At 41.6% G+C, this 17,644-nt stretch overlaps 1 protein-coding gene across 5 annotated transcripts in view; it reads left to right on the plus strand.

Annotated features, from left to right (window-relative positions):
- The window catches only part of col18a1a (collagen type XVIII alpha 1 chain a), a 61,687-nt gene extending 45,025 nt beyond the window's left edge, over window positions 1-16,662 (plus strand). For all 5 annotated transcript variants that reach the window (XM_068329286.1, XM_068329284.1, XM_068329282.1 and 2 more), the window contains 37 exons: window positions 1,855-1,933; window positions 2,709-2,839; window positions 3,906-3,932; window positions 4,042-4,248; window positions 4,412-4,438; window positions 4,547-4,609; window positions 4,697-4,774; window positions 4,875-4,925; window positions 5,036-5,152; window positions 5,276-5,338; window positions 5,529-5,573; window positions 6,088-6,228; window positions 6,342-6,413; window positions 6,658-6,684; window positions 6,861-6,959; window positions 7,210-7,245; window positions 7,410-7,499; window positions 7,663-7,695; window positions 8,858-8,893; window positions 9,418-9,477; window positions 9,584-9,661; window positions 9,815-9,850; window positions 9,970-10,023; window positions 10,115-10,186; window positions 10,666-10,731; window positions 11,283-11,310; window positions 11,746-11,799; window positions 11,915-11,949; window positions 12,036-12,167; window positions 12,271-12,421; window positions 13,091-13,155; window positions 13,809-13,937; window positions 14,190-14,222; window positions 14,320-14,643; window positions 14,715-14,912; window positions 15,041-15,156; window positions 15,307-16,662. In XM_068329286.1, the coding sequence (XP_068185387.1) occupies window positions 1,855-1,933; window positions 2,709-2,839; window positions 3,906-3,932; window positions 4,042-4,248; window positions 4,412-4,438; window positions 4,547-4,609; window positions 4,697-4,774; window positions 4,875-4,925; window positions 5,036-5,152; window positions 5,276-5,338; window positions 5,529-5,573; window positions 6,088-6,228; window positions 6,342-6,413; window positions 6,658-6,684; window positions 6,861-6,959; window positions 7,210-7,245; window positions 7,410-7,499; window positions 7,663-7,695; window positions 8,858-8,893; window positions 9,418-9,477; window positions 9,584-9,661; window positions 9,815-9,850; window positions 9,970-10,023; window positions 10,115-10,186; window positions 10,666-10,731; window positions 11,283-11,310; window positions 11,746-11,799; window positions 11,915-11,949; window positions 12,036-12,167; window positions 12,271-12,421; window positions 13,091-13,155; window positions 13,809-13,937; window positions 14,190-14,222; window positions 14,320-14,643; window positions 14,715-14,912; window positions 15,041-15,156; window positions 15,307-15,517 (3,264 nt within the window). In that variant the 3' untranslated portion in view covers window positions 15,518-16,662. The remainder of the gene's footprint in view (window positions 1-1,854; window positions 1,934-2,708; window positions 2,840-3,905; window positions 3,933-4,041; window positions 4,249-4,411; window positions 4,439-4,546; window positions 4,610-4,696; window positions 4,775-4,874; window positions 4,926-5,035; window positions 5,153-5,275; window positions 5,339-5,528; window positions 5,574-6,087; window positions 6,229-6,341; window positions 6,414-6,657; window positions 6,685-6,860; window positions 6,960-7,209; window positions 7,246-7,409; window positions 7,500-7,662; window positions 7,696-8,857; window positions 8,894-9,417; window positions 9,478-9,583; window positions 9,662-9,814; window positions 9,851-9,969; window positions 10,024-10,114; window positions 10,187-10,665; window positions 10,732-11,282; window positions 11,311-11,745; window positions 11,800-11,914; window positions 11,950-12,035; window positions 12,168-12,270; window positions 12,422-13,090; window positions 13,156-13,808; window positions 13,938-14,189; window positions 14,223-14,319; window positions 14,644-14,714; window positions 14,913-15,040; window positions 15,157-15,306) is intronic.
- Window positions 16,663-17,644: the final 982 nt, after the last annotated feature.

Raw genomic sequence — 17,644 nt, forward strand, 5'->3', positions numbered from 1 at the left:
GACACGTTTGTTGGCATCAAGTAATATGCAGTGTAATATAAAAAACAGGAGCTGGCATCTGATTCCTTCCTGTTGGTGTGGTTTTTTTTTCCATCTGATGTCTGTTCACACTGAGTAGGATCCACACTCCACACAATGGTCCAGGCGGTGCAATTAAGGCAAGTCTGAGCAGAGACTGGTTAGAGAGTGAAACTTCCCACTTTGTCATCCTGGAATTCAAAGTGATAAATGGCGGAGCCAATCGGTCATCCATCCTAATGTCATTCCTGGAGTCTCCTTAAACATGAAGCCCAGGAAAAGGTAGTCAGTGTTAATAAAGTTGTCCCCACAAGCCATACAAACCAGTATGCCCAACCAAAACCTACCCATAAACCAGTTTTACTTCATGTAGATTATGAAATTCCTTGGATGAGCATCAATTCTCGAGGCCAAGCAGTGTTCCTGTTCTACACTGGCACCGCAGTAGTTTTATTAAAAAAGCCATATGTGTTCCAGTTGTGATACGTTCCCTCTGGGGGGCTGCGTGCCTGTTCTGAGATTCACGAGGTTGTGAGGTTCAAATCTGTCAACGCTCTGTTGGAGCGATGGGAGCTGCCCACCCATCCTCCCCTGTTATGATGGAGAGAGTAAGGAGTGAACGGGCTGGCATCACTTTCATACCCATCAACTCCTGGGAAGGGTTGGATTCTTAGCATAGCCGGTGCTGCACGACGCAACAGGGAGAGTAGTCTCCTGGGGGAGACGCCGGTGAATCATCAACACCAGCTTCATTTGCCCCTTCAGCTGCCCCCCTCTCCCACATTCTTCTTCCTACTTTTCTTTTGAATTCCACAGGTGACAATAGAGGTGTGTCGTCGGTGAGGAATGAGCTACAGACAGGGATGGAGAGGGGGGGTAGGGTGGTGGGTGTTTGCATTGTTTCCTCCCCCTCTCCCTTTCTTACCCAAAGGCAATGTGGAAACTGAAGAGCCCCCCCCAGCCTTCAATCACTCATGCTTCTGTCAGTCCTGCTGTGTTTTCGGTGACAGACGGCTGTTGGCAGACCGGAGGCCGACCCGTCTTTTCTTTGTCCATGAACACTTTGGTTTTTACTGGTGTTCCTGCAGGTTAACGGTGGGGCTTTGTGGGGCAGCAAAGAGGTGACCACACACTAGCTAACAAACAGGTTTGTGGATGTTCTTTAGTGCTTTAGACAAAGTCAGTCTGGTTGTCCCTTTAACCTGAGGACAGATGCAGCATGAGGATTTACAGAAGTTGAGAGTTTTTGTTTTGTTCTTGATGGTTTCCAATGAATCTCACCATGAAACAAAAATGACTTGGTAACAAACGGTGCACGCTCTCGTGTGAATATCAATATCTTTCTGTCACGTGTGTTTGCTTCTGGGGATTGTATTCCATTTAATTACAACGGATGAGCTTTAAGATGTTTGAAATGATTTCAGGCAGAGGTAGGCTCTTGAAAGAGCTAAATAACATTTAAGAAGAGAGAGATGGACAGTCTCGAGGATGCGTCTACAAGTCTGTAATGCTGGATGGGTCTCCTTAAATTTCCCAGGTTCATTTAATTTTCCTGTGATCAAACATCATCACACATCAGTTGTAAAACCAAGCTACAGAGGCATGGCTTCCATCCTGGATCTCTGTTCTCTCTTCATGAAATGGCCCAAGAGCCAGGGATCTCCTCCAAGTACCTACAGAAAACAAAATAACTAAAAAGTAGCATTCTTTTTAATCATCAAAAACAGACACAACAAAAATAAACATGCAATCTGGTTGTGGCTTCATGTAAATGTCATCCACTGCACCTTTCAAATGTTGTACTCATCTCTCCATTGCATGATTATTTCTCTTCAGACCGCTCCTCCATCTTCTCGGCCCATTCAGCAGCCACCACTGACCGGGACGGAGGAGGTGACAGTAGGAAGAGAAATGAGTGAGTGTTTCTGTATGCAGACAGCAAGAGGAGAGAAGTTACACCAATTTAAGATGGTCTATTTTGTGTTTTTGTGTTATTTCAGAATATTCTTGCATCAGTCAGTTTTTACATTTAGAATTTAAAAAAATATTAAAAACAGATCTTGTCTTTGCACATTCTGTGACTTATTTCACCTGCAATGCATGTAGGGAGTGCTGCAGTGCGCATGGGGTCCCTCATTATGACCAGATTCACTGGTTGTTGTCTCCATCTAGTGGACAAAAAGATTAATACACGCTGTTATGTGAGGCTTTTAATTAGCACTAAAGCATTTTCACTTTCAGTGAAGTTGTATGTGCGAATCACATAAAAAGAAGTCTTTTTTTATGTAGAGCGAAGAGATATTGGAATAAATCCATTTCCACACTGAATTTGTGACTCACTCTGAAATGTGACTTCAGCACCATGAAAGGAGTGGGCTGCATTTCTTATTCACTGCATTCACCGCCACTACATGTGACAAATTGACTGTGAGGGACTTAAGGGCAATCAGCTCACATCAGAAAGTAAATTTAAGGATCGTACAGTCGTGTATGCTGGTGTGAAAACATGTCACAACCAGGACATGTTGTGCATGTTGGCATCCTTGCTCATTTTCTTTTTTTACTTTTATTGTAAGTGCAGAAAATGTCCTGTTTTATTTCTGTTTGGATGTTACATAGAGTCATTAGTCATTTCTGAAAGGTCTTTTCATGAGGGTACTGAGCACTCTGCCCTTCATCATTGTTTTCAGGGCCTGTTGGGGCTAAAGGAGACAAGGGTGAACGAGGAGATAAAGGAGCGAAAGGGGACAGAGGTCCAATTGGGCCAAAGGGAGATTCGGGCTCGAGCTCCAGCTCACGAGTTGGAGTCCGTGGGGAGAAGGTTTGAACCTTTTTTGAATTTTCTACTTTGAACAGATGATTTCTAGTATTAGTTGTGGTTTGTGAGCTGAGGTGGATGCACTGATGATGCAAGACATTTATTTTTAAAGCGGCTTCTCCTTCTGGAGGTTGAAATTGTGTGGTGAGTCAGATATTAAATGCATGAGTGAGGATCGTGATGAGATGAGAGTTTAAGTGTCCAAAAAGGACACTAGAAGGCGCTGTGAGTCCTAATTTGATTCAAGTGCAGTATGCAACATGGCAAGCCAGTCTGTTCCTGTTATGGACGTTGCAATATTTATCTAATGGTATATTTTTATATTAAGGATACGTTGTGTGTCTGTGTGTGTAAAGCTGAACATCAAAATGTCACCACAGCGATGATAAAATCAGGAAAATCCTTTCAAGCAAGCGCAACATTTTCCTTCCTTGAAAATTCTTTGATAAGTAAAAGTACAAATTAAAAGTAGGGTAACACAAACAACATCTATCAGGCTGAACACTGGAAAAACACTGAGAAGCACTAAAACATTATTACATTTATTGTCTCATCAGTCTTTCTAGATGAGATAAGAGCAAGAAAGTATTATTTTATCACAATACTAATCTAGACTTTGTTTAAACTAAAAATCCTGCATAATCAAAATTATGTATTTTTTCCCATTTAAAAGGAGGAAAGAAAGATTTTATCAACCAGAATTCATAATAACGTTAGGAAAGAGCAGCTCATGCTACGCTCTTTCAACATTAATATAAACACACATACATGGTCATGTGATACCTGTGATTCATTGTGATCAATTTGTTTTGGAGCGATGGTGTGAGTGAATTAACCCCTCACAGTGAACGACTAAACGTGTCCTGTGATTGGCTTGAGCACACTGTTTTCACTTCATGGTTTGTTTGTTTGTTTGTTTGTTTGTTTGTTTTGCTGAATCATTTCAAAGAAAAAGTTTAAAATGACTGAATTGTAGCTCAGCTCCTGCTATTTGGCCGTTTCAAAGGTGGTTGTCATCGTTCAGGTTGAGATGCGATTCTGACTTGTTCTGGATTTCCTTCTTTTTCAGGGAGAACCAGGAGAAAAGGGAGCAAAAGTAAGTTGGAGAATTTGTGTCTCACCCTTAAACCACTGACAGTTATTGGTGTCGACTGACAGCCAGTGTCTTTCTGTCTCCGCTGACATTGATCTCTCGTCATCACCAGGGTAGTGCAGGATTTGGCTATCAAGGAACAAAGGGAGATACTGGCCTCCCGGGGCCACCTGGGCCCCCCGGCCCTCCAGGGACTGCAGCGGAGTCAGGAACCTGTGAAGATGGCTCGAATGCTTCATGTCCCCCAGGACCTCGCGGACCAGCGGGTCCACAAGGTGCCCCGGGACCCCAGGGACCACCAGGAGCCGATGGGGAGCCTGTCAGTATACGAGAGAAATTCAGCAGATGAAACTGTTTTTGCAAAAGTTTAAGTAAAATGTTGTAATCTAATAGTAAATAAGAGTGATTAAGTCAGTTTCATATGAATATTTAAAGAGACCAGGATTTTTTTTCTCTGAGAACTTTCTTGATTTATTTCTCAGGGTGATCCTGGTGAGAATGGAAGTAAAGTAAGTTGTTTTTCATTGACAAATATAATTAAATAGCCTTTTTTAGAAACTGTGAAGTAGTCATTTGATGATGGTTTGTGGACCTTAGCCTCCATTACTGTGTCACAGGGCCCTGAAGGACCTCCAGGCTTCCCAGGAACTCCAGGTGATAGTGGCCCTAAAGGAGAGAAGGTCAGACACTCAGATTTATCAAAAAAATGATAAATATCCAGACAAATTGTCAAATAGAAATTATTTTAATAAGACTTATGCAACCAGGGAGACAGTGGAGAAGGTCCACCCGGTCCCAGAGGACCTCCAGGACCCCCAGGACCTCCAGGACCAGGAATCAAATCTGTGAGTGAATCTTGATTTAGTCACATCTACAACACATCACAAGACTCCCAGCATGTCTGCATCGTTTACGGAATTGAAAAATAATGTGATAATATTTCAGACGTTCGTGGACATGGAGGGCTCAGGGTTACCAGATCTTGAATCCATTCGGGTGAGAAAATGAACTATTTAAACGTGATGTTCTAGTAAAACAGCATCTGTCTACCTCAGACTGCTGTTAACCAGTATCATGGAAAAAGGATGGTTTCTTTCTTGATGTAGGGACCCCCTGGCCTACCTGGTCCCCCTGGTCCCCCTGGCCCTCCTGGGACCTCTACAGTGGGTACAGGTCCTGGGGCATTCGGACCACCGGGAAGGGACGGGGCGCCTGGTCAGACTGTAGGTGTCAATTCATTTGTCTCTAAACACTAACCAAATAATTCGGTGACCCCCCCTCAAACTGAATCATGATTGTAACCAAATCTGCTATTAATTTCTTAAACCCAATATTCCAAACTCTAGGGACTACCTGGTCCACCAGGTGCTGAGGGCCAACAAGGGTTCTCTGGACCCAAAGGAGAAAAGGTAACGACCACGTGAAAATGTTGATTTCAGAGGTGAATACTAACAGAAATATTTAAGGAAATGACAAGCCTTCTAAACAGTGGTAATCACATTGAAACGTTAGCCTAACTTAAATTAATGGTTTTGTTGGAAAGGCGTACAGTTTATTTGGTGTGTTGATGATTTCCTCCCTCTCTTCCTGTCACACCAGGGCAACTCAGGTGATCTGGGGCTACCAGGAGCAGTGGGGCAGAAGGTGCACATTTATCTACACTGTTCTCTCTTTTCTTTCCTCTGTCTGTCTGTCTCTCTGTCAATCCACACACACACACACACACACACACACACACACACACACACACACACACACACACACATACATAATGTGTACCTGTTTGATAACTACTACAGCTAACATAAAGACATCACCTTTCATCTGACTATCTCCTGAAGCGTCTCCCATCCCTTCCATTCCTCCAGCCATGCACCTACATTTCTGTTCTTCCCTGCTTTTCCCCCTCCCTTCCTAAGCCCCTTCATCTGCAGGTATCTGGGCTCCAGCATGTCAGCCATCAAAGGGGATCACGTCTTCTAACAATATGCAAATGTTTGTCACAAATCGTTAGCTACGGACACGAGTCTGACTTTAATCTGAGTGGTTCTGGTCTGGTTTAACCCTTGGTGATGTCCACATAGGTTTAATGTCCACACATCCTTTTGCATGTGTTCTCCTCAACTCTGAATACTGATTGTGTCATTCCATGTCACAGGGAGCTCCGGGAGTTCCTGGTTTACCGGGACCTGGAGGAGAACCTGGACTGGCTGGTTTACCTGGACCCATTGGACCTGCTGGACCGGCCGGACCTCCTGGGCTTCCTGGACCTCCTGGACCAAGTTATCGTGTTGGATTTGTAAGCTCTCCATTAGTTTGTGAGGATGGTTTTGGCAGTTGATCAAGTGTTCTATTCAGTGTATAATGAAAAGTTAAAACGTTTTAATGATGAAAGATCTGTTGGTATTGAAGGATGACATGGAGGGCTCAGGTGGAGGTTCACCACACAGTGTTCCTGGTATCAGAGGACCTGAAGGAAGACAGGTCAGTTCTTTCTACAGAAGAAATAGTTTTGATGATGACGGGCAGGAACTCACAGCCTTCACATCACTGACGAACCTCGAGCTCCTGTATCTGAAACACTGTTTACTACCTGATGGTGGTTAACGGGTTCTACATGAATGTCATAGCTGTGACAGAGACGCTTCCAACAAAAGAAAGTGTAATCTAAATTAGAATGAGGATTTGAAGCTTGCAGATAACCGAGACAAATGTTTTGTGCTCCCAGGGTCCTTCTGGCTTGCCTGGACTTCCAGTAAGTAGTCTCTCATGTGCTAAAAAGGACTTATTCATTATGTGAAAGTCGTTTACTCAATTACTCAAACCAGTATGAGGTTTACCCGTGACAACTGAAGCTAGGTCTCGATGGTAAAAAGTTGAACCCTTGTCCTGTTTCAAGCTCGACTTCAACTTGATTATATACCTCTGCAGGGCAAACCTGGGTTCCCCGGTCTGCCAGGTCAGAAAGGCAGTGAAGGCACTCGAGGAAGAGACGGGCAGCCGGGATTGGATGGCTTCCCAGGCCCTCAGGTAAAACAGCAGTTTATGCTACCATTCAACAAAACACACATTTTGCCCTCTTTCCATAAATCATGGCCTACACAGTTTGTCAAAGAAGTCCACAGACCTCGTAGAGGAAGTACTCCCCTTCCACCCAACAACCCATTAACAACAACGGGATCGACTCATCATACAACTCAGTGGAAAGATTTTGACCAATGAGATGATGGTACAGTCACTGTTGAGATGTGTTTTGTCTCACTCCTGTTTGGTTTTACAGGGGTCAAAGGGGGAAAGAGGTGACATAGGAGAGAGGGTGAGTCTCTTCTCCTGTAGACATCATGTTCACTTACTAACCTGATGTCTGTAAGCTGCTTATCCACTATTTAGGCTCAGCTTCTCAGCAGATTCGGAGTTGATGATTGTTCCATAATTTTTTTATGCTTGTGTTGTTTGTTTGTGTGTGTGCTATGGTTTTAGGGTGAGCAAGGTCGAGATGGAACTGGACTCCCAGGCCCACCAGGTCCACCTGGACAACCAGGACAAATCATCTACCGCACATTAGGCAATGTAAGTTTGAAATGAACCACAATAAGACCCATTAGAGACGATGAAATGACTGGTGTTGTTTGGATCTGGGTCAGCCAACTCCTAAAAGACTGAAATCCAAAAATAATAGCAGTGTAATTAGTAACTGTGTACATTTTAACCTCATTTCATTGTTTCCCTACAGTTGGAGGGTGTTGTTGGCAGTATTGGCTCTGAGGTTTGTGTTCATGTCTCCCCAGTACAACCTAGAACTTAATTTACTTTGGCACCTAATGCTTTTGGTCAAGAATTTGTGACTTTTAGTTTGCTCTCAAATCCATTTTAAACCTCCCCAGAACCATGGTCAAAACCAAGAAGCCAAGCCTTGGGCTAACAAACAGAGGTCATGTCAACATGGATAAAACAAAACCATAGATTTACATGGAATAAAGCAGCTATCTTGGTAGCCTTAGGTAGGCCAGGCTAATAGACGCTACTGGGAAGTTTCACTAGCCTTGCCTGTTGCGGTGTTGCGCTAGAAAATTTTCCAGTCAAGATTAGAGACAATAATAAAAAAAATGATGGCAACTTATCTTCTGTAATGCTGAGGACTTTTAACCCTATTGATCCCTCCAGAAACAGTTACCATCTGAGCGTTCCTTTGGCAAGTGGGAACTAGTTTGTAGTGCTGCGCTTGAGGCTGATTCCGCTTGCAGCGATGCCACAATGTAGCAAAGACATTAAAGTGATCAATCTTGTTCAGTTGTTTCTGATTAGATGTAGGGTATAGTTTTTACGTATATGAGGGGCTGCATGGGAAGACCGGCCTCATTACGACTCCTGTTTAAAAATATCACATCTGTACCACAGACGGTGACCGCCTTCACACTTCGGTTTACAAGAGTGTTCAGATTTTACTGAGCTTTTTGCAACTCATATAAAGTTGATTGCACACTTGTAATTACAGCCATACTGTGAGCTGTCAACAGAGGCTTGTCAAGATTTTATACCTACCGGTGAAACCCACAATTAACTTGTCTGGGTTTTTTTGTTGTTTGGGCAGTGATGTTACCATCATTCCAAAATACAACTCAGCACTAACTTTATTTTGTTGAACTTTATGAGAACACAGGATTGTTGTCATTACAGTTTTTATAAATATGGAAAAAAAATCTGTGTCCCTTATAATCTATCATTAAAGCAGCTGTTCACCATTAATCTATGATGGGTTAAAGCAGTTTATAATTTATAACCTGCACTTTAGAATGAGATCAGACCAATAAGAATGAAATGCGTGCAGAATAATTTTACATTATGATAAAAAATATATTATGGAAAGAAATATCTGCCAGTGAACATAAGCTGGAACACCTATAAAGATGTGCTGCTTTCCTCTGCAGGGAGAAACTGGATTACCTGGACAGGCTGGATTCCCTGTAAGTCTCCATTTTACATAATTCATGTAGCTCACCCTCGTTAGCACAGTAAAATTAAGTGTATTCATCCACACATATATAGTTGAACAGTGTCAGGTGTGCACCAACGCTTGAGAATGTTCAATCCTAGGTCATCACAAATGGTTAATATAAAGGTTATTTAAAGGCTCTAACATTGTTTTTCAGTATAATTATCCTGAAATAATGTTGCTTTGACACTTTTTTTGATATTAAAATGTATTTTCATTTCATTTCAAAGCACTTTTGAACTGCTTTCATGCCAGTGAGGCTCAGTTTAAAACCCGTGTTTACTTTTCATTACATTAAATTTAATGTTAAATTATCATTCTCATGTCTACACTTAACATCTAAGCAGTGGTTCAATGTGCAATGAAGCTGCAGCAAACAGACTAAAAGAATGGACTCTCATGTGGATTCCATTGATCTGTGAGAACAGATCTTTGTTCTGTGACAGTAGCTTTGACCTCTGTCTTGAAATTGATCTTATTGTCTTTGTCCTTTAGGGCCCCGCTGGACCAAAGGGTGACAAAGGGGACATTGGCCCTTCAGGCTATGGAGCGAAAGTAAAGTTTTTGCTATCTGTATACTGAGATATTATCGATTTAGCTGCTTGTTGTCATTGAGACATCGCTGTAATTGGGTCTGCGTCGTCTCATTGTTTCTTATCAGGGGGAGAAAGGCGAGCCGGGATTAGTGATCGGACCCGATGGGAATCTACTGTCTCTGGAGGGGCTAACAGGTGTGAGGGTGAGTGTTTGCATTCCTCTGTTTCTCTTCTCATCACACACATACACACACACACACACACACACACACACACAGCTCTATATGTGTGTTGTCTTTGTGAGTGTTTGCGCATTTGTTGTTGAAACCAATCTGTTCCTTTCAACATGCCTGCAGGGAGACAGAGGACCACCTGGACCAGTTGGACCCCCTGTAAGTATTGAGTCTTTCAGCCCATGGTATATATGCTCACATAATACTAAGGGGCAGATTTTGTCATTAATATTTTAGCAAACCCTCATTTTCTTTTACTTCATGCGTTCATTTTTTAGGGCCAGTACGGGCCTCCTGGATTTAAGGGTGAAATTGGAATGCCTGGTAGACCTGTACGTAACTCTGTTTTTTGTCACTGATATAATGTTTGTTGCTGTATTTAAATATTATGCAGAAAAATATTAATTGACTTTTTATTTACAGGGTCGTCCTGGTATTAATGGATACAAGGGTGAGAAAGGCGAGCCGGGAGGTGGTTCAGGCTATGGCTACCCAGTAAGTGTTAATATTATTGCCTGTGCTTTACTCTGGTATTTTAATTGTAGACTTCTTATATACACCACCATGGCTGATATTTGTTTAACTACACACAGTCAGAGAAAAGAAACCAAGTTTTATCAAACGTCAAAATTTGGAAAGCTAGCTTTTTTTGTTGTTTTACTTTAATGCTTCTCCTTCTCTATGATGGGTTTCCAAGTGACAAATTAGCCCTTGAGTCATATTAATTATGGATTTACAGTGTGTTATAATTAATTAATAATCTCATACAATTTACACCCTGTGAACAGTCGAGTGTTCACGCAGATCACAGTATAATTACTTCTACACAATCTTCACTGTATTGCTCTTGAAATGTGGAAAACACAATTTAATCTGATAAAGAGCAGCTGTTCACTTCCTGTTCATCTCTGTGTTTGTCCTATCATAAAAACATGGAGCTTAGACTATGTGAATAATGCTCCTATTTGTATCAGGGAGTTCCTGGACCACCAGGACCACCCGGACCCCCTGGTCCACCCTTTTCCTTGGGTCGCTTCGATGTGAGTACAAGGGATTCCAAACTCTACACCTTGTTCTAAATATTAGAGATTTCAAAAAAGAATCCTTCATTGATCCCAAAGGGGAACTTTGTTAGTATTTAGACTTTTCTGCATATTTTAGAGAAAAGTTTAGTTTAGACAGGGGTAATGAAAACAATTGTGGAATGCTCCAAAACACTTGTGTGGAGCGTTCCACAGGTACAGCGGTCCGTTGATGGCAGCTGATGGTATCATGACAGAACACTAGAAGAACCCATCCATCCCTGTTTGTCTTTAACTAACAAGGATGGATGGGGTCCACCTTTGCAGTGAGCTGTTGTCAGTAAACACAACACAGAAAAACAGACGTATGCAGGCATTGACTCTTTAAGCATCAATTTATGTCCATAGAAAGAACATAAATGTGCCTTTAGACCATAAGGTTGTTATTATCTGGTGACTTGTTGAGAAACTAATGTCTGTTTCTGGACAATTTAGGACATAAAGTTTTCCTTCTAGCATTTCCACGAATGGTAATTGCTTAACTGAGCATTTTCTCTGTCTACTTACAGCACTATGAAACTTCAAGGAATTACCCAGGTATTACCTCTAGCACACACACACACACACGCACGCACACGCACACACACACACACGCACGCACACACACACACACACACACAAACACACACACACACACACACACACACACACACACACACACACACACACACACACACACACAGTTCCACATTATGTACATACATAACATATAAAACTCAGAATGGAGAGATAAAGTGAACATGCCATTCAAACAAGAGAGATTCAGAAAGGGCTTAAAGTGTTGGTGGTGATAAAGTTTTATCTTGATTTCAGTTTGATCCATCAGCCTGAAGGAGACATATACCACATTGTCAAGACATTAAGCTGTTAAAGTCGAGCCAGATTTGCCGAGTAACTTGATGAAACACAGAACGTGTCAATATAAATGTCAATATTTTGGAAATTATTTCTAAAACTTTTTTTATCTTGTAGCAATTAAAGGGGAAAAAGGAGAGACTGGTGACCCAGGTCTCCCAGGAATCCCAGGTAAATCCCAGTTAGCATACAATGTCCTGATTACATACATATTCACTGGACTGCATTGAATTAAAATTTATTCTATTTAATCTTTTAATAATCATGAAAACATTTGTTGTTTCAGGATCATCGTCTAATTTTGATATTTACACATTAAAGGTAAACTAGCAAATAAATAAAGAGTTTCTTCAATTGATTTAGTTTAGGAAAAACGTTTTTAATAATGTGAAAACTGCTTCCACCAGAATGAAATGAAGGGCCAGCGTGGAGAAACAGGCCTGAAAGGAGAGAAGGGAGAGCCCAGCGGCGGATATTATGACCCACATTTCGTAGGAACAAATGGTCCACCAGGACTTCCTGGCCCACCTGGCCTACAGGTGAATTCTCAGTTACATATTGTTTGGACTGATATTCATGCCACAGATCCTGTTGTTAGATGTGCACAGATTTGATGTTAAAGTAATTTTTATTTCATATTAGGGTCCAAAGGGAGATTCCATAAGCGGTCCTCCTGGACCACAGGGGCCACCAGGGACACCAGGAATTGGTTACGATGGACGTCAAGGACCTCCAGGGCCACCTGGACCTCCAGGACTCCCTGCTATCTCAAATCCTGGAGGAGGAACATTCTGTAAGAGACTATTCGTAAAGGCACCTGTCTACTGTACTGAGAACATTTTGAAGATGCTGAAGATATATCATGCTGACCATGAAGCTTATCACATGTGTTCGCAGCCTGCACATCCACGCACCATCTACAGTTGAATGAGAATTCTGAACCTACGTCCACCTAATATTTACAGGAAAATTAAAGAAGGGTTGAGGCTCAGGTTAGGATTAATCAAGTTCAAGATTAATATTTAAAGGGTGAAGGAGTAAGTGATGTGAGTAGGAGGCTACTGATTGAAGGAGACCACTATAAGTAGAAGAGCCTGCAGGAGGAGGAGGAGGCTTTATCGGCATGAATGTTGGTTTATAAAGACCTCCTAAAAATGTCTAACTTTATTGTAAATGCAGAAAGTAGGGCTGTTGTTATACGTGGGGTCACTGCGGGGTCAGAGGTTTCTGGTTGGAACCACCCACAGTTTGGAGCGACTCAACTCCTAAACACATTGGAGAAAATCTTCAATTTCATGATACTGCTAAGGACTTCCTTATAAAATGATCTTAAATGACTGTAAACCATTGTTTGAAACAAAACATTTAACATTGTGGTAGTATTGAATTGACTTCAAGCCAGTGTAAAGTATCAGGACTGGAATCATTAAATCATCAAACCCCTTTCTCTTTTTATTTGAAGCTGTCAGTGTCCCTGGACCTCCTGGTCCTCCTGGACCCCCTGGAAATCCTGGCCTCTCTTCTGGGGTAACTGTTACCACTACATTTTATTAATAATTTTCTGATTGTGACTGTTATTGTCATGCTGTGTTCAAATGGATTCAGGCAGCTGCAAACAGGATATTTTAGTTAGTGAAAATAGGGAGGTAAAATTAGAAGACAACACTGTCAAAGGATGAAATAATGTAGTTTGTGATGCCCTCTACTATAATATTCACAGCTCAAAAGAACATAGTGCTTTCACACAGAGAAAATAATTATCTAGACAAGAAGGGATAATAAATACTGTACACTGTATTTTATGTAGACAAGAGAACAGTCAAGGGAAAGGTGTAATTTGTAGCTAAGCCCTGTGTGACTAATCTCTTATCTGATTATTTGTGAATACTATATCACCAAAGCAAAAGATTTTCAAGTGTGTTTCAGTTTACTTTCCCACATTACTGAGAAATTGTTTTCCGTTGGGTGACTACAGTTTACCTGAATCCTTGTGAATGTGGCATTAAACTGGAGTTAAAATGAATTCACAATTGTTCTGCACAACGAAGCACATTAATCATGTGTTTAAAATGTATACTTTTGTCAGCTAAAATATTCAGAGCCAATCAAAAGCAAATAAATTCAGTCGCAATACATTTATGTCCAATAAAAACAATAAACACTGTATTTGTTTTCAACAGGTTACAGTTTTGAGGTCCTATGAAACAATGATTGCTACTGCCAGACGGCAGGCAGAGGGCAGTCTCATCTACATCATAGACAACGGCGACCTTTATCTGAGAGTACGGACTGGATTGCGGCAAGTCATGGTAGAAAAATACATTTTATAACAAAATTAAGTGTTTTTAATTTAAAATTTTCAATCAAGCATTTCAGGTTTATACCGTAAATCATAGAATCTAATTATATGTAGATGACCACTAGGGGGAATAACTGTCAAAACAAGTTTCCACAACTTCTGTCATAGCCTTGCAGTTGAAGAACAGTTCAAATCAAGTAATTTATTCCTGGTGAGATGTCTGTATTCAATAAATACTTGTTTTGTGTTTTTGTCCCTTCAGCTCGGAGACTATACTCCCTTCTTCAGAGATCTGGTATGATGCACTTACAGAAAGCTATGAATAAACATGGTCTGCTTCACGCTGCTGATTTTTAATTTTTTTTTTACAATCTTTTAATTTTCTTCTAAAGGAGAATGAGGTGCCAGAGGTTCAGTCCCCCCCTGTGGTCCTGTATCCCCAGTCTCCTGACCGCTCTTACACCAACGGAGCTGGCCATTACTCAGAGAGCGGCTCTGTCATCCGTCCCATTGAACCTCTTCCACACCCACCGGTAGAACCACCCAGGTACCCTCCGAAGTATGAGCCCAGATTCCCAGACTCAAGAAACACAGGCCACACTGATGGGAGACTGTCAACACACCAGACTGGCGGCAGGTACCCTGTCACTCCCCAGTGGCAACTCAACCCACCTGTACCAGAGCCTGCTAGCCATGCGGAAACTTCAGGACCAGGGGTGAGTGTTGTACATCTTACCTGCAATAAGTTGCTGCAACCTGTAGCTGACAAAAACCCTCTTTTTGACAGCTGCATCTCATAGCCTTGAACGCACCTCAAACTGGTAACATGCGAGGTATCCGCGGGGCAGACTTCCTGTGCTTCCAGCAGGCTCGTGCTGTTGGCTTGAAGGGGACCTTCAGGGCTTTCCTGTCTTCCAAGCTTCAAGACCTCTACACCATCGTCCGCAGGTCGGATAGGGACAGCTTCCCCATTGTGAACCTTAAGGTAAGATGCTGCTGTATGAGACAGGTGGAATGCAGCTGTGGACAGATAAACTGTTGGCATGATTCTGTCTATGCCACATCTGGTGTCCAGGAAAACAAACTGAATGCTTTCTGTCCTCTAATTTGTAGCACCAGGAGCTGTTCAGCAGTTGGGAGTCTATTTTTGGGGACAATGCAAGCACAATTAAGGAGGATGTACCAATCTACTCCTTTGATGGTAGAGATATCCTCAGGGACAGTGCATGGTGAGCACCATTCTGGTACCATAAATCACACTGTGTGTTCGCTCAGATGTAGCTAATGCACAGATCTAGCTCAGAAACTTAAATATTATTTCAGTGGAGGCACAGTACTCCCATACTGAGACCTATCTGTTTGTTTCTGCCTTCCTCTAGGCCAGATAAAATGGTCTGGCATGGATCAAGCAACCTAGGCCACCGGCAAACAGACCACTACTGTGAAACATGGCGGGCGGGCGACCGTGCTGTGACTGGTCTGGCATCATCACTACGGAGCGGAAGTCTCCTGCAGCAAACCTCCAGTAGCTGCTCCAGTTCCTACATCGTCTTCTGCATCGAGAACGCATTCACGTCACACTCCAAATAAATCCCCTCCACTCTACCTTTTTTTTTTGTTTTTTTTGTTACGAGCCCTCTTGTTAAAAAACAACGTTTCAATCCCCTGACGACACCTTGTGAACACACTGCGTCTGATGAACTGAACCTGTGGCTCTTTGCCTGACAGAGACGCTTCGCATTGTCTGCGCCTCCCCTCGACGAATGCCAAAGAGATGGGTCAAACAATGGGGTGTTGGTCCTTGTTCTCGGGGGCATTGGCACATATTTTCTCCAAGGGGCAAGATGAGAGCGGAGAGGCTATAGGCATTCTCAAATCGTATTCATTTTTTAAGTTTCTGTATATTATTTGTCATCTGTGATTTCTTTTTCTTTTTTTTTTTTTGATGTTATACCATTTGAACTGTTGGTAATACTGCTATATACATCCTGCTATTTTTTTTTATTTAGGTATTGATCATTTCCTTGTTTTCATTTCAATTTCATTTTAGAATTGTGGGTTATGACAGGAAACGACAGTTTGAAAGACTATTTTAAATTTAAAGAAGATAATAGATATTTATTTTTTAATGAAGTTATGTAAGGACAAAATAGATGATTTGGAACAATTAAAAATGCTAAGTGCCCTCTTATATACCTTACACAGGACAGATTTACGGTTGTTTTTTTTTCGCTGTCAGAAACTGTGCCTTATTCCACAACCGGGACTTCTTTAAAAACTCAGCTCATGTAGTAAAAAAATTGCTTTTCTACTCATTATCCTAAAAATACATAAGTGTCACAGTATTTTTCTTGGTATTTTTTTCTTCTTGCTAACTTTAATGACCTCATTGGACACAAACACTGCAGAAATGAATGATACCACATCAAGACAGCATCATTTCCTTGAGCTGAAATTGAGCCTGAATTGGGAATAACATTACTTTATTTTACCACTTCGTAAAAACCCATCTGAGTAAGCTGGAAATGATTAGTTTGCTGCTAATCTTTCATGGAATGGTTGCTGTCAACAGCATGAGGGAAAGGAAAACCACTATGATAAGGAGACACTAGTCTTGTATTGAATGCCACAGTCGGACTTCAGTGCTCTAATGAACCTGTGGACAACCTTTTTTGTAACAAGTTGTGCTGTACCGTTTCTCCCAGGCACTGAATTAAAGTCTTTTTCAGCTACAATGCTAATGTCACGTTCTGGTGTTTTCCTTCGCCGAATCATCTCTGGTAGCGCTGTGACCTTGACGCTTCTCACTCAGCAGCCTCAACCAGAAGCTTTATGTCCCACTCAATGAGATGCTGCTGGTGTCATTGACCTCAGGGCCAGTCAGTGTCTCCAGCGGCAATGACAGGCGCTAATATATCATCGGTTAGCCTTCACAGTTAATCTACACTATAGTCTATACTGTAGGTTTGCAAGTAAAGTAGATTTTAAATGAGCACTGAATTAGGTCAGCAGTCAGCAACGATGGATTACAGAATCCCTTAAATCTCTTCTTTAAAGTTAGGGGGGTGTGTTAAGATGATACTTGATTAAGAAGATTAATTTGAATAATTCAGAGTGGGTCTAATTTAGGAGTTAATTTAACATAAAATGCCCACCAGAGTAGAGCTTCTTACATTCAGGTGGTTATAGCAGATAATAAGGGACTTTAAGGTTGATATATCATTTTGCATAATTGGAAACCAATGAATAGAATTAACCTGGTAGAACTGAAGAACTGCATTTAACGGACAATTTTTATGATCAAATCAAACTCTACTGCTAATGTTGTGAGTGCATCTCAAAGTACTTTAATTCTCTTATGCTGCAGATGCTAAACAAGTGGATATTTCTCACCTCATTGGTGAATGACAGTACATAAACAATGCACACACTGTGGCATCAGGAGAGCATATACTCATAGACATACAGACCCGATTTGTCAACTAAATTTATGATTCTTGGCCTCAGTTTACTGATCGGTCACTCACATTGTTATGCAGTGTATCCAGTGCAAACACAAAAACAACATTATTCTGCATAAAAACATGCTTAGGGTCTATAAATACATTCATAATTCCTCATTAGCATGCCTGTGATGCAGTTACCGAAATTATGAAATGCAATTTCCTGGATGCGGTCCCACTTCAGCACAGGTGACAGTAAACACTTTTGTTTATT

This window comes from Antennarius striatus, chromosome 12 (genome assembly GCF_040054535.1).
Source record: "Antennarius striatus isolate MH-2024 chromosome 12, ASM4005453v1, whole genome shotgun sequence".
NCBI classification, from domain to species: Eukaryota; Metazoa; Chordata; class Actinopteri; order Lophiiformes; family Antennariidae; genus Antennarius; species Antennarius striatus.